Source organism: Dasypus novemcinctus, chromosome 23, assembly GCF_030445035.2.
Source record: "Dasypus novemcinctus isolate mDasNov1 chromosome 23, mDasNov1.1.hap2, whole genome shotgun sequence".
NCBI classification, from domain to species: domain Eukaryota; kingdom Metazoa; phylum Chordata; class Mammalia; order Cingulata; family Dasypodidae; genus Dasypus; species Dasypus novemcinctus.
Window position 1 is genome coordinate 11,811,024 of NC_080695.1, and position 15,640 is coordinate 11,826,663.

The window sequence follows — 15,640 nt, forward strand, 5'->3', positions numbered from 1 at the left end:
GAGCAGTTTTAAGTTTACAGATAAATTGTGGAGAAAGTACACAGTTCCCTAATACTCCCCCCCCCCCCCCCCAGGTTTTGCTGTTAACATCCTGCATTAGTGTTACAATTGCAGGATGTTACAACTGATGAATCAACATTGATATATTATAACTAAAGTCCATAGTTTACACCAGGGGGCAGTCTGTGTTGTGCAATTCTGAGGGTTTTTTCATATTGTCATGAATCCAGCATTACAGTGCATACAGAATAATTTCACTGCCCTAAAACTGTCCTAAGCTCCCCTATTCATCCTTCCCCCCTTCTCCTCCCCTTGGCTTGTCTTTTTACTGTCTTTGGAGTTTTGCTTTTTCCAGAATGTCATCTCATTGGAATCACAGTCTGTAGCCTTTCATACTGGCTTCTTTCACTCAGCAATATTTATTTAAGGTTCTTCCTTTCCTTTTTGTGTCTTGATAGCTCTTTTTTTTTTTTTTGTATTTTGAAGTACTTTCAAACTTGACATACCCTTACTGTATACCCAGATCCACCAATTACAACAATTCCACATTTGCCCTGTCATTTTAACTGTCCACCTATATCTATCAATCTATCCATCTGTTTATTTTCTAAACATTTGAGGGTAGGTTGCACACATCATGCTCCTTGACTATATAATACTTCCATATTCCTAAGAATAAGGATATTCACTTATGTATCCAACTTAAGTACAGTTTTCAAGTTCAAGAAATTAGACATTGATGTAAAGTCTTCATTCCAAATTTTTTCATCTATCCCAATAATGTCCTTTTGGGTGTTTTCGGTCCATTATTAGGCCTATCTAGTCCAGGATCATGTATTGTATTTAGTTGTCATTATCTCTTTTGTTGCTCTCCTGTGGAGAATTTGCATTTAATTGGAAATGAGTCATCTGATAAAAAGCTGTCATAAGTAGAGGCTGATAATGTGAAAGGCATGCAGTGGAAGGAGGAATAGTGGGGTGAGGAGAGTCAAGGCGATTTGGGTTCTAGCTGAGGTGCCCACGGAAAAGAAATCTGACTTATTTCAGGTATTCTGGCCCATCCCAGGCCTCACAGTATGTTGGCAGACGTGCTTTTTTTCTTAATCATGAGCAAGATAGAGTATTTTTCACATACTGAGGAGCCATTCCTGTTTTTATGTGAAGAACATACTCATGTCCACTTGCTTATCTTTTTTTTTTTTTTTTTTACCTTATTGTGGTAACATATATATATAACACAAACTTTTCACATTTTAGCCACTTTCCAGGATACAATTCAGTGGCATTAATGACATTCACAATATTTTGCTACCGTCACCAACAACCATTATCCAGCCTTTTTCATCACCTCAAACAGACTGCGTCCACTAAGCAGTAACTTCCCCTCCACTGCCAGTCTTTCTCTCAAGGTATTTGGTAGCATTTTGTTCTTAGTCATTTGTGAGTACTCTTAAACGTTAATAAAATTTTTCAGTTTCAGTCATAGTACTAAGCATTTCTCACACAATTGATTTGTCTTTTTACTTTATTTCCCAGTTTAACCAGATAATTCCTTAATGTTTTCATTTCATTCATATTTCATTTTCTATCACATTTCATCAAATTAAAAATTAAAAAACACAATATTTAAAGAATAATATTAGGACCAACTATATTCCCTCTTCCAAGAATTAGCAACTGCTAAAAATGTATTTACTTAACAATTTATTTTTTTAAGCTTTTTTTCAAGTGCATAATGTACTTCAGAATGTGAAAAGTATGTAGCTAGATGAACTTTCAGGTGGAACACCCCATGTAAACAGCTCTGAAGAAATTTCCAATTTTTACTATTTTCATGTGTTCTTTTAAAAATGTTTCTATTTTTGAAAGTGTACAAATCATAAGTATATACAGCTCAAATTTTCATAAAGTTAAACGCCCAAGAAACCAGCACCCTGATTAAGAGATAGAATGTTCCCAGTACGCCAGCAGCGGCCTTGCCACCCCTTCCAGTCATGCCTTCCAGAGGAAGCCCCTCTCCTGACTTTGAACACCAAAGATTGCCTTTGCCTGTTGTCTTCTTATGCCTGGCTTCTTGTATTCAACATTGTGAGAGTCTTTTCATGTTGTGTGAAGCAATATTTTATTTATTTTCATTGCAGCTTACTATTCTATTACATGACTAGAACACACTTTATCTGTTGTACTGTTGATAGACATTTGAGTGATTTTGTTTCTTTTTGTGATTGGGCTGCTATGAACATTCCTGTCCAAGTTTTGGTGTGCCTATTCATGGGTTTCTGCTGGGTGTCTCCTAAGGCAGGATTGCTGGTCCTTTGAGTTTGCATATGTCAGCTGTTGTATTTTTCCAAAGTAGGGATTAAGCGTGGCAGTTGTTTCACATCCTCACCAACACTTAGTGCTGTCTGCCTTTTTGCTGTAAGCTATTCTGCCAAGTGTGTCGGTGATGTGGTTTTACTTTATAGTTCCCTGATGCCTAATGAACTTGAGCTTTTTGTGGTTATTGACCATTTAGATATCATCTTTTATGAAGTTCCTGTTTAAGTATTTTGCCCATTTTCCAATTGTCTGTCTTTTAATAACTGGTAGGAATTCTTTATACATTCTGATAAGAATCCCTATATGTATTTTTTTCATATATGGTCTTTAAAAAAATAACCAAGTAAGTTTTGCAATGGGTTTTGTTTTTAAAATGTTTTTATGTATGCTCTTTAGATCAGGGGTTCCTAAACTTTTTTGTTTACAACCCCTTTTCCAGTCAAGTGAAATGAATACTGCTGTAATTTATTTATTCCGTACATTCGTAAGTGAAGAAAATTACAGATTCCAGTGAGAGGTCAGAGAAAACAAAGTTAATAAATTGATTTTTTTCAATTCAAGCTCATAGATCCCTTTGGGGTTTGTGGACCTCTGGTTAAGAACCCCAGCTTTAGATTGATGGTAAATCATTGAAGTTTAAGTTCTTCTTTTTTTCCCTTTTAGTGTGGTGGTTATTCAGTTGAAATACACTTCAGTTTATTTATTTCTGACGATAATCCATTTCAGAGTCTCTCTGACCCCTCATTCTTATCGAATTGGTCTTATTTTTTATATATGTAGAATTTAATAATTCCAAAAGTCATAACTGTACAGAATGTTGAGCTCAGAGAAATGTTATCCCCTTCATACTGCCCCCCTGTGTATTCTTGTACTTTGCTTCTTAACTAACAATATATCCTAGAAAATCATACACCTCAATTAGTACAGAGACCTTTGTTGTTGTTTTTTCTTTTTAAACAGCTGTATAGTTTAACTCTATCTTAACATTTTACCTTATAATTACTGTGGGTAAACATAATGTTTGCTTTCTTTTTCTACATGGTTTATCTTGGCTTTTTTGTTATTTGTTGGTCTAGTGTTTAGAAAGCTTTGTGATTTTGGCCTAAGTGTTTACCTTTGTAATTATCCATTACTCAACTCCAACCTACCTTTCTCCGCCCTCTTTTTTTTTTTTTTATTTTTCTCCCATTCCCCGCCGCCCCCCCCCCAGTTGTCTGCTCTCTGTGTCCATTCGCTGTGTGTTCTTCTGTGTCTGTTTGTATTCTTGTCAGTGGCACCCGGAATCTGTGTCTCATTTTGTTGCGTCATCTTGCTGTGTCAGCTCTCCTTGTGTGCAGTGCCATTCCTGGGCAGGCTACACTTTTTTTTTGCACTGGGAAGCTCTCCTTACAGGGCGTACTCCTTGTGGGTGGGGCTCCCCTATGTGGGGAACAGCCCTGCATGGCACAGCACTCCTTGCACACATCAGCACTATGCGTGGGCCAGCTCATCACATGGGTCAGGAGGCTCTGAGTTTGATCCTTGGACCTCCCATGTGGTAGGTGGACACCCTACTTCCCCACCCTCTTTTATAGTGTCCTATATAATCCCTTGTTTGCACTTTTACTCTCTGGATGTTTCAGTTTCAAAAGGAATCCGTTGAGTCCCAGTTATCATTTATGTAACAAGTGATCTTAATCCACTCTGCCTCTTTTTTTTTTCCCCCAACTTTTTAAAATTTATTTCTCTCCCCTTCCCCTTTCCCCTATTGTCTGCTCTCTGTGTCCATTCGCTGTGTGTTCTGTGTCCGCTTGCATTCTTGTCAATGGCACTGGGAATCTGTGTCTCTTTTTTTGTTGCGTCATCTTGCTGCATCAGCTCTGTGTGTGACCCCACTCCTGGGCGGGCTGTGCTTTTTTCGCGTGGGGCGGCTCTCCTTATGGGGCGCTCTCCTTGTGTGGGGGGCTCCCCTATGCAAGGGACACCCCTGCATGGCACAGCATTCTTTGTGCGCATCAGCGCTGCACGTGGGCCAGCTCATCACACAGGTCAGGAGGCCCTGGGTTTGAACCCTGGACCTCCCATGTGGTAGGCAGACACCCTGTCCATTGGGCCAAATCCACTTCCCTATGTAATGTTTATATACTATTCTTCCATCCTTGTTTTTGTCTTAAGTCTACAGTTCAATATTAAGTATTTTCCATCCCTCATTTTGCTTAAATTTCCCCAGTTTTCTCTTGGTTGGATGAAGTTCATCCTCTAGTACAGGGGTCAGCAAACAATTTTTATAAATAAAATTTTATTGTAACATAGCCATGCCCATTCATTTACATATTATCTGTTTTCAGCAGAGTTAAGTAGTTGCAGCAGAGATCTTATGACCTGCAAAGCCAAAGATATTTACTATCTTGTCCTTTACAGGAAGTTTCCCAATGTCTGTACTAGTACATTCCACAGGCAGAGTTTTTCAAAGTTCAATATTGCCTGAGTTCTTCCATTTAAAAAACAACAATTTTTTCTGTACCCTCAGTTCTTGAAGAACATCTTGAATGGATATAAAATCCTTGCTTCTCACTTCCTTTCCTTAGTTTCTTGAAAATGCTGCTCCATTATTTCTTTGCTTCATATACTTTTCTTGATGTTTGCAGGGGTAGGATTCCTACTTTAGGAGCTCCCTCCTCAGTCAGCCATGTAACATCGGTGGTGGTGACATGGAAGGAATTTGTTTTATGATTCTCTTTCACTTTCAGAGAATTTATATTTTTCCACTGACTGGATTACTGTGCCAGTTGTTTTCCTTGTTTGGGCCATATAGGTATTGTACTAACTTAACTCTCTTCATGAGTCTGAGAATGTAGTGCTGTTTCCTAATGTGCAGGAAGAGGATTCTTAGATTTCAGTCTTGTCTCAAAACAGCTCTAGCTGTTTGTTGTTTAGCTTCTAGTGAAGCATGTGTTCTGATATGCCTGACCTAATGTACTAGAGCCCATCAGTTAAAATCCTCTGGGGTCTCTTTCATGTTAACATCCCCTTAGGGATCTCTTTCTCTTCATATTTACTAATGGAATTCCAGGGCTTAACTTTGAAACTACTGTCCTTTCTAAGCACTCACGAGGAAGAGCAGGCATTATCTGCATCATAAAGCTAGCGCTGTTGAAGTGGTCAGTTGAGATGCTTTCCAAAAGAATTACTAGTCTCACCTCCAGTATTTTGGGTGAAAATATGCAATCCAGTTCTACTATTACAGGAGCCTTCTGAATATTACCTGTACCTAATCGGTCTTTTAAGACATAGATGCCATGGATTGTTACCTTGTCTTGTAAAATTAACCTAAAATCTGATTGTCTTAATTTTGTTATTCAAGTTTTCTGAAACCCTTAGTCAAAATTTAAAATTCTTGTAAGCAGCCTTAAAACAAAACAAAAAAACAAAAAAAATGGGGACAAGCAATGCAATTTTCTCCTTCCTCTATGGGTGTGTGAATTGGGCAAGCTACTTAAGCCCATCACCAAAAAAACCACAATGGAACACTTGTCATGATTATGCTCTTTTCAAGCAGCAACATTACAAGCATTTTCGGTGTACTGCAAATATAACAAAAACTAGTTTTTTCTTATTGTAGTTTTTCCCCCATAGCAAAGTTATAAGCAATTAAAAAAACAACAACCCATAAATTGCACATTTTGTGAAATTACAAATGCAAAACTAGAAAGTTGACGAACACATTCATTTGTGCGTTAAAATTAGACTTTTTTTAAAAATTTTTTATTGATTTTGTAAAAAATAATACATTAAAAAAAATTATATGAGGTCCCATTCAACCCCACCACCCCCACCCCACCACTCCCCCCCCAGCAACACTCACTCCCTTCATCATGATACATCCATTGCATTTGGTAAGTACATCTCTGGGCATCTCTGCACCTCATGGTCAATGGTCCACATCATGGCACATACTCTCCCACATTCCATCCAGTGGTCCCTGGGAGGATTTACAATGTCCGGTGATTGCCCCTGAAGCACCATCTAGGGCAACTCCAAGTCCCAAAGGCGCCTCCACATCTCATCTCTTCCTGCCATTCCCCATATCCATCAGCCACCATGTCCACATTTCCCATTCCAATGCCACCTTTTCTCTGTGGGCCTTGGATTGGTTGTGTCTGTTGCACCTCTATGTCAGGAGGAGGCTCAGATTCCACATGGATACTGGATGCAATCCTCCTGCTTTCACTTGTAGGCACTCTAGGCTCCATGGTGTGGTGGTTGTCCTTCTTCAACTCCATCTTAGCTGAGTGAGGTGAGTCCAATAAATCAGATTGTAGGAGCTGAAGTCTGTTGGGGCTCAGGGCCTGGCTATCCTATTGTCAGTCCAGAGATTCAAATCCCCTAAATATATCTTAAACCCCAACACCAACTACAATTTCAGTAAAGTAGGATGAAAGTCTTATGAAAAGAGATCCCATCTGAGTCCAGTTCCATCACGCAGAAACACCAGCTCCAAAGAAGGGCCATCTGACATGGCAGTGAACCCCGTCTGCCATGACCATAGAACCCGTGGGTCTCTTTAGCCCTCAAAGGAACCAGCACCTGGGGATTGCATCCACTCCATCTGTCTCCCAGACTCTGCTCAGCTGTGCACAGGGGCAATCCTTCTGACAGCCTCCAGACTCTTTTTTTAGAGACTCGTAGCTATATAAACTCATTTCTGCTTTCCATTTCCCCCTTACATTAGGTCAAACAGCATTTTAAGGTCATGTTATTATATGTAGACAGGAATATTCTGCTGATCCGCATTGAATCTTTAATTCAAGGTCATTTTCTCGTTCCATCTTCAGCTGGTATTTGGTAGTGATCCCTCGGTGCCAGGAAGGCTTATCCCCGGGTGTCATGTCCCACACTGGGGGGAATGCACTGCATCTACATGCTGAGTTTGGCTTCGAGACTGGCCACATTTGAGTAACATGAAGGCTGTCAGGAGGAAATTCCCAGGCACAGTGCTGCTCTAGGCCTTGTTCTTATTTCAGGCATATAGGCTCACAAGCATAGTCATTAGTATCATGCTCTCCCTGTTGGACCCTCATTCCTTCCTGGTCCTTACCGTTGCACCTGGGGGATTGCCGCTGTTCCCCTAGGGACCACGACAGAGAACCTCTGGCCGGGAACTCAGTACCCCCCCAGCTGTAGTTTTTAATTGTTGCCACTATGAGTATATCCAAACATTACCATGCACCGTGGACATATGCCCTGTACAGCTCCCTGTCAGCTATATATCACCTGTCGATAGTATCCTATACCAGTATTCCTCCGCTGCCATTGTTGAACCACTCTGTGATCCAAAACTTCCTGAAAATTGAAGCCCAATATAATGTCAGGTTCCCTTACTAGTAAAATGGCGTATAGCGATGGGTTTAAAGGTTAGATATTGAATACGTGTTGACTTGGAAAAATTCTACATCCTATCTTTTTCTTTTTCTTTTTTTTTTTCCCTAATTATTGAACTTCTCTTCACAAGAGCCCTAGTCCACAGTAATTCATATATACAATATACAGTACTCCCCCACATCTACCATTAAACCTTTTCCCTTCCACAGAGATATTCTTATAACTTATTCATATCATAGTTACTTAAAGTGATGTACAGACTCTGAGACAATAGCTTTCAAACAAGGTGACATCCGTGCTTACATTGTGTTCCATACTTTAGGATATACAGTTTTCTAAATTTTTAGTTATCCTGTGTTTTACATTTGTGGTTTACTTTATTAGTTTGTCGTCCCCTATATGTTTATGGTGTAATAGTACATGTTTTATATCCATCCTTGTGTACTCTCATGAAACTCCTCCCTTACCCCACATTTACTTTGGTTCCACACATTTAACATCCATTTTCCCATCCCCTTGGTGCCCACAGCGACAGCCAACCTCCATTTCCCGAGGAGCCCCGTCCAGAGATGCTTGCAACAGTGTTCAGGGCCTAACTTGCTCAACTACCCCAATGCCCTTGGAGCCACCCTTTCTCTCAAGAGATACAGTTCCCTCTATCTGATGGCATTAGTCCTCCCCAGGATGTGGGTCCACCCCCACTCTTATTACTTGGGTCTCTACCCAATGGTACCACCCACTCTGGCAAAATGAGCATTCACACATTCCCCAGGAGCCCGTCTCGCATCCGACCTTCCCCTCCGAGCATCCTAAACAGGCAACCCTCTTAATTATATTTTGATACTATTTTCTCAGCATTTTACTCTCGACCAACACCTGACACCTATGTTCGTATGCTACCCCTCCCTCCCCCCACTTTTGGGCAATATTACCCATCCGCCCATCCCCAGCCCCCCTCAAACCCGCAAAGCCCCACCCAAAGGCAACCCCTTACCCCCATTTTATCTCTTCTTTGTGTTCATACTTACCGCCAGCTCATCATAAATTCGACCTCTGCAGAGTTCGGCTCACATCCTTCCTCCACCCCCCGATTTCCTGTAAGCCTATCGTTCAGTCTCTAGCTCTCTGAGGCAGTTTTCTTATTTCATATCATTGAGTTCATGTAGTATTTGTCCTTAAATGCCTGGGTTGCTTCACTCAACATAAGGTTCTCAAGATTCATCCATGTTATCACGTGTGTTTGTAATGTATTTGTTCTTACAGCCGAGTAGTATTCCATTGTGTGTATATACCACATTTTATTGATCCACTCATCTGTTGATGGGCATTTGGGTTGATTCCAGCTTTTGGCGATAGTGAACAATGCTGCGATGAACATTGGTGTACATATATCGGTTTGTGTCCTTGTTTTCAGTTCTGATGGGTATATACCCAGCAGTGGTATTGCTGGGTCATATGGCAAATCTACGGTTAGTTTTTTGAGAAACCTCCAAACTGTCCTCCAGAATGGTTGGATCCTTCTGCATTCCCACCAGCAGTGGATGAGTGTTCCCCTTTCTTCAGATCCTCTCCAGCATTTGTATTCTTCTGTTTTTTTCAAAGCTGCCAATCTTATGGGAGTAAGATGGTATCTCATTGTAGTTTTGATTTGCATTTCCCTGATAGCTAGAGATTTGGAGCATTTTTTCATGTGCTTTTTAGCCATTTGTATTTCTTCTTTGGAGAAGTGTCTGTTTAAATCTTTTTCCCATTTTTTAAATGGGTTGTTTATCTTTTTATTTTCAAGATATAGGAGTTCTTTATATATGCAAGTTATAAGTTTCTTATCAGATATATGGTTGCCAAATATTTTCTCCCATTGTGTTGGCTCCCTTTTTACTTTCTTTTTTTTTTTTTTTTTTTTTTAACATTTTTGTTCCTTTATTTTTTTATTAACAAGCCTAAAGAAAACCTTCACTGAATCAGGCGATGCAATACAAATTATGGTGACCTGTATAAAACCTGGCACCCAATTGGGCCTTTTGGAAATGTGTATATATATAAATATTCATTAAAATCTGCACCAGAACAGAGTGCATTGGCGGAAAAGGTGGGCCTGGTCTGTGGATGCAGGGAGCTCTCGGTCCTCGAGCCGCAGGGGTAAGCCCTGCTCGAGGAGGAGCCAGTGGAGCTTGTCTTTGCAGGTGGAAGCCCAATGACACCAGAACGTCACGAGCATGGCATAAACCAGAACTGTGCCAGGAAGACAGGAGAGACAAGTGTCACCTCCTTCCCCTTGTTTCTAGGCACTGACCACTTGTCAAGGATTTGGGATCTCTAGTATACAAACTGCCTTTAACTTCAGAGGAACTTCTGGTATTTCCAAAAATAAAATCTCAAGTAGCGGACCAAACCTCAAGCAGCCAAATCGTAATCAAATCATCCTGATTTGAAGGAGTAAGAACTAGCTCTGACATCATTTTCTTCAGGCCAGTACCTTGAAATACCTATCAGAATGGCTATCATCCTCACAGAAAGAACAGCGATGATGCTCTCCGTCTGGTTCAGCGTGGGCCAAACATAACAGAGTGATTCTAGCTCAGAAATTATGCTTCATGGGCCAGGAAATGAGAAGCAGCTCCACTCAATGTTGGAGCCCCTCGGGTTTAGTACAACCTCAGTGAAGCCCTCAGTCTCTCTGCACAAGGCAACGGAAGCCTCTGGAAGAGGAAGAGTCAATACTGTACATCTGCCTTCAAGGATGAAGACAAAGCTCCTTCACAGCTAGGCCTGCATTTGGGCTGAAGGGGGCTCAAGGAGTCTGACCGCCCCTGACTTAGCCCAAGTAGCCAGGCTCCATGCAGGGGGGCCACACAGACAGGGACCTGACAAAAGGGAGGGTGGAAGCAGAGGAACATTCATTAAGAGAGGCATTGGGAAGGAAAAAAGCTCTGTGGGCTTTAAAGCACGTAGATGCCAGTGCTTCTACAGTTCCAGGGTTCCAATAGTTACTGAAAGGCTGGGAGTCCTTGCGATCATTCTAGTGGTTTCTACAGAGGGAAAACAGCCACCCCACCAACTTCTATCTGAAAGAGACTGATTTTCTTGGCTGCCTCCAGGGTGTGTTTTTTCAGTTTTTCCTCCCAGCCCCTGGCTTGATTGTTTGGCTGCAGGGTGCTCTGACACTTTTCCTCAACTGTGGCAATACATGAGAGGAGAGGGGAAGGACAAAAGCTCCTGAATCACAATTTAGGCATAAAGCTGGGAACTACTCCAGGCAATCAATGAGGGACTCTCTCTCTCTCAAGCAACACGTAATTTTAGGAGCCGAGTGCTGAGAGTGAGCGATGGGCTCCTTGTGTTACTAGGGCACTGCCTGCACGAGCCTTTACCAGCTCCTACAAGACCGAGAGAACAGAAGGACACCTGGCTTCGTGATTATGGCTCTTTCTGGATAGGAAACCATCAGGGCAGCTCCTTCACCAAGTCTTAGGGCATTTTGCATGAAACAAGGAGGAAAAAAATCTCTGCCGATTTTAGAATGACCTGACAACACCCTCTAGTGGAAATTATAAATGAAACACGAACTGTGCATCCAATTTACCTTCTTCCAATATACGGTGGTTGTGAGACTTCCCATAAAATGGAAAAACTCAGCAGACATCTTTAGGATCAGAATAACAAAATGATGGGGGTTCACAACCTATCCCCAGGAAGTTCACTGCCAAATCACATCCCTTCTTGGTACTCTGACTTCAGCACCTTCTAAGAAGCAGAGGATATTGTGGAAGAGCTATTGGTCCCCTTAAAGCTTGGGCAGACTGCCTGCTGGCACCAGGATGATGCCAAAGACGTAGAAAAGTCCCAGTAGGAGGTTGAGCTTGGCAGTCCTCTGGGGCAGTTTGTTGAAAGTCTGGCTTCGGAACTGCCTCTCTAGGGAAAAGGCCATGGGAATGGTGAGCAGGGGGAGGGCCAGGCTGATGGTGCAGCGTGTGGCCAGGATGCTGAAGATCAGGTAGGGCAGGAAGAGCAGCGTGGTATAGAGCACGTAGGAGAGGGTGGGGCCGATGAGGATGGCGAGCGTGACGATGCCGGCCTCCCGGTCGGACTCCATGTCCCTGGTGTTGTTGGAATGGAGGATGGCCTCGGTGCTTAGGGCCAGGGGGATGGCATAGACGAGTGGGAAGACCGCCAGAGAGCCCACCTGGACGGCGTAGGCAAACATCACAGCCAGAGGGCCAAAGGTGATGAGGATGACAAGGTCTCCCAGAGCCACGTACTTGAAGCCAATTCCTCCTGTGTAGAGAAAGGAGCCGGACAAGCCTCCAAAGTAGATGAGCGCTAAGTGCTCTAGTTTTAGAGGGGATAGGCAATAGAGGCAAGCGGCACATACGCAGCCCAAGGTGTAGAGGAAGACTCCAAACCAGACAACATCCTGGGGCTCCAAGATTCGGTCCACCAAGGTCCTGTCATCACTTTTTTTGTGATCAATGCCCTTCCTTCGGTTCCGCCCTGGGGCGGGGGCTGGGGAAGCGACTGGAACCGGGGGCAACGGCGACCCGGCCTTCCACCCACGAGGCCTGGCGGCGCCGCTCGACTACCTGCGGCAAAGCCTGTCTCCTGGCAAAGCCTATCTCCAGCCCCTAGCCCCGAACTAGAACCCAAGGCCGAGCTGCGGCTGCCCCATCCGAGCAACCGTGGCTGCCATCTTGTGCGCGGGCCTCGAGAAGCCCCTTTTTACTTTCTTGACAAACTCCTTTGAGGTGCAGAAGGATTTAATTTTGAGGAAGTCCCATTTATCTATTAGTTCTTTTGCTGCTCGTGCTTTTGGTGTGATATACATGAATCCATTTCCTATTACAAGGTCCTGTAGATGTTTCCCTACACTGCTTCCCAAGGTTTTTATGGTCTTGGCTCTTATATTTAGGTCTTTGATCCATCTTGAGTTGATCTTTGTATAAGGTGTGAGATGGTAATCCTCTTTCATTCTTCTACATATGGCTATCCAGTTCTCCAAGCACCATTTGTTGACTAGGCCACTCTCTCCCAATTGAGAGGGTTTGATGGCTTTATCAAATACTATATGGCTATATATGTGAGGTTCTATATCTGAGCTTTCAATTCGATTCCATTGGTCTGTGTGTCTCTCCTTATGCCAATACCATGCTGTTTTCACTACTGTAGCTTTGTAGTATGTTTTGAAGTCAGGTAGTGTGATTCCTCCAATTTCGTTTTTCTTTCAGTATGTCTTTGGCTATTCAGGGTCTCTTTCCTTTCCAAATAAATTTCATAGTTAGTTTTTCTATTTCCTTAAAGAAGGCTGTGTTGATTTTTATTGGGATTGCATTGAATGTGTAGATCAGTTTTGGTAGGATAGACATCTTAATAATAGTCAGTCTTCCTATCCATGAACAAGGAATATTCTTCCATTTATTTAGGTCTTCTTTGATTTCCTTGAACAGTCTTGTATAGTTCTCGGTGTATAAGTTTTTTACCTCTTTAGTTAAATTTATTCCTAAGTATTTGATTTTTTTATTTACTATTGTGAATGGTATTTGTTTCTTGATTTCCTCCTGATCTTGCTCATTATTGGTGTACAGAAATGCTACCGATTTTTGCGCATTGATCTTATAACTTGTGACTTTACTAAACTCATTTATGAGTTCTAGAAGCTTTGTTATAGATCTCTCAGGGTTTTCTATGTATAGGATCATGTCATCTGCAAATAGTGAAATTTTGACTTCTTCCTTTCCGATTTGAATGCCTTTTATATCTGGTTCTTGCCTCAGTGCTCGAGCAAGTACTTCTAAGACAATGTTAAATAAGAGCGGAGACAATGGGCATCCTTGTCTTGTTCCTGAGTTTAGAGGGAAGGATTTTAGGATTTCTCCATTGTAAACAATGTTGGCTTTAGGTTTTTCGTATATACTCTTTATCATGTTCAAAAAATTTCCTTGTATTGCAATCTTTTGGAGTGTTTTTATCAAGAAAGGGTGCTGTATTTTGTCAAATGCTTTTTCTGCATCTATAGATATAATCATGTGATTTTTTTCCTTCAATCTGTTTATATGGTGTATTACGTTGATTGATTTTCTTATGTTGAACCATCCTTGCATACCTGGAATAAATCCCACTTGGTTGTGGTGTATAATTCGTTTAATGTGTTGTTAGATACGATTAGCAAGTATTTTGTTAAGTATTTTTGCGTCTAGGTTCATTAGAAAAATTGGTCTGTAATTTTCCTTTCTTGTGGTATCTTTGTTTGGCTTTGGTACTAGGGTAATGTTGGCATCATAGAAGGAGTTCGGCAGTATTCCTTCTGTTTCGATTTTTTTGAATAGTTTCAGCAGGTTTGGTGTTAGTTCTTTCCGGAATGTTTTTTAGAATTCACCTGTGAAGCCATCTGGCCCTGGGCTCTTCTTAGTTGGGAGATTTTTAATGACTGATTCTATCTCTCTGCTTGTGATTGGTTTGTTAAGATCATCAATTTCTTCTTTCGTCAATATGGGTTGCTTATTTGTTTCTAGGAATTTGTCCATTTCCTCTAAATTGTCATTTTTGTTGGAATATAGTTTTTCAAAGTATCCTCTTATGATAGTCTTTATTTCTGTGGGGTCAGTGGTGATATCGCCTTTCTCATTTCTTATTTTGTGTATTTGCATCTTCTCTGTTTTTTTCTTTGTTAGTCTCGCTAAAGGTTTGTCAATTTTGTTGATCTTCTCAAAAAACCCAGCTCTTGGTCTTTTTATCTTTTCAAGTGCTTTCTTATTTTCTATTTCATTTAGTTCTGCTCTTATCTTTGTTATTTCCTTCCTGCTTCTTCCTGTTGGGTTACTTTGTTGTTGTTTTTCTAATTCCTTCAAATGTGTAGTTCTTCAATTTTTGCTCTTTCTTTTTGATATATGAATTTATGGCTATAAATTTCCCTCTCAGTACTGCTTTTGCTGCATCCCATAAATTTTGGTATGTTGTGTTATCATTATCATTTGTTTCAAGGTAGTCATTGATTTCTTTTGTGATTTCCTCTTTGACCCACTGTTTTTCTAAGATTGTGCTGTTTAATTTCCAAATTGTGGTGTGAAACCTGGGCCTCTGTCCCTTGCAAATTTCCAGCTTGACTCCACTGTGGTCAGAGATATTGTTTGGTATGATTTCAATCTTTCTGAATTCATTAAGCTTTTCTTTGTGGCCTAGCCTATGGTCTATCTTGGAGAATGATCCATGTGCGCTTGAGACAAATGTATATCCTGCTGTGTTTGGGTGTAATGATCTATATATGTCTGTTAGATCCAGGTCCTCTAATATACTGTTCAAGTGTTTTGTTTCTGTAGTGATTCTCTTTTGAGATGTTCTGTCCAAGGTAGATAGTGGTGTGTTAAAGTCCCCCACTATAATTGTAGATGCATCTATTGTTTCACTTAGTTTTTCCAGCGTTTGCTTCACATATTTAGAGGCACCCTTGTTAGGAGCATAAATATTTATGATTGTTCGATCTTCTTGACAGATTTTCCCTTTCACTAAAATGTAGTATCCTTCTTTGTCTTTCACAATTGTTTCACCTTTAAAGTCTATTTTGTCTGATATTAATATAGCTACTTCTGCCTTTTTTTGGTTATTGTTTGCTTGTATGATTGTTTTCCAGCCATTCACTTTCAATCTCCATGCGTCTCTGGGTCTAAGATGTGTCTCTTGTAGACAGTATATGGATGGGTCATATTTCCTTATCCAGTGTCCCAGTCTGAATCTTTTGATAGGTGAGTTTAATCCGTTGACATTCAGTGTTATTACTTTCAAGGAATTATTTGTGTTAGCCATATTTTGACTGGATTTGTGTTTGTCATATTTTGTTTGTATTTTTTTTTCCCTTCTATTTTTGTCTTTTTTTGTTGCTCTTATACTCTCCTCCAACTCTGCTTGTCCTGTTTTTTCCTTTCTTCCTGCAGAACTCCCTTTAGAATTTCTTGAAGGGGAGGTTTCTTGT

General features: G+C 41.0%; 2 protein-coding genes across 2 annotated transcripts in view; one reads left to right on the forward strand and one right to left on the reverse strand.

The window, feature by feature from the left end:
- The window catches only part of LOC101420227 (zinc finger protein 12), a 46,362-nt gene that overhangs the window by 5,139 nt on the left and 25,583 nt on the right, over positions 1–15,640 (forward strand).
- On the reverse strand, positions 1,186–13,774 carry LOC139437397 (ubiA prenyltransferase domain-containing protein 1-like). The gene has a single exon (XM_071211134.1). The coding sequence runs from the start codon at positions 11,882–11,884 to the stop codon at positions 11,465–11,467; it is 420 nt and encodes a 139-aa protein (XP_071067235.1). The 5' UTR covers positions 11,885–13,774; the 3' UTR covers positions 1,186–11,464.

What these genes read in the sequence shown, in the direction of transcription:
- LOC139437397 (XM_071211134.1), bottom strand. Translation starts at nt 11,884, where the DNA reads ATGTTTGCCTACGCCGTCCAGGTGGGCTCTCTGGCGGTCTTCCCACTC.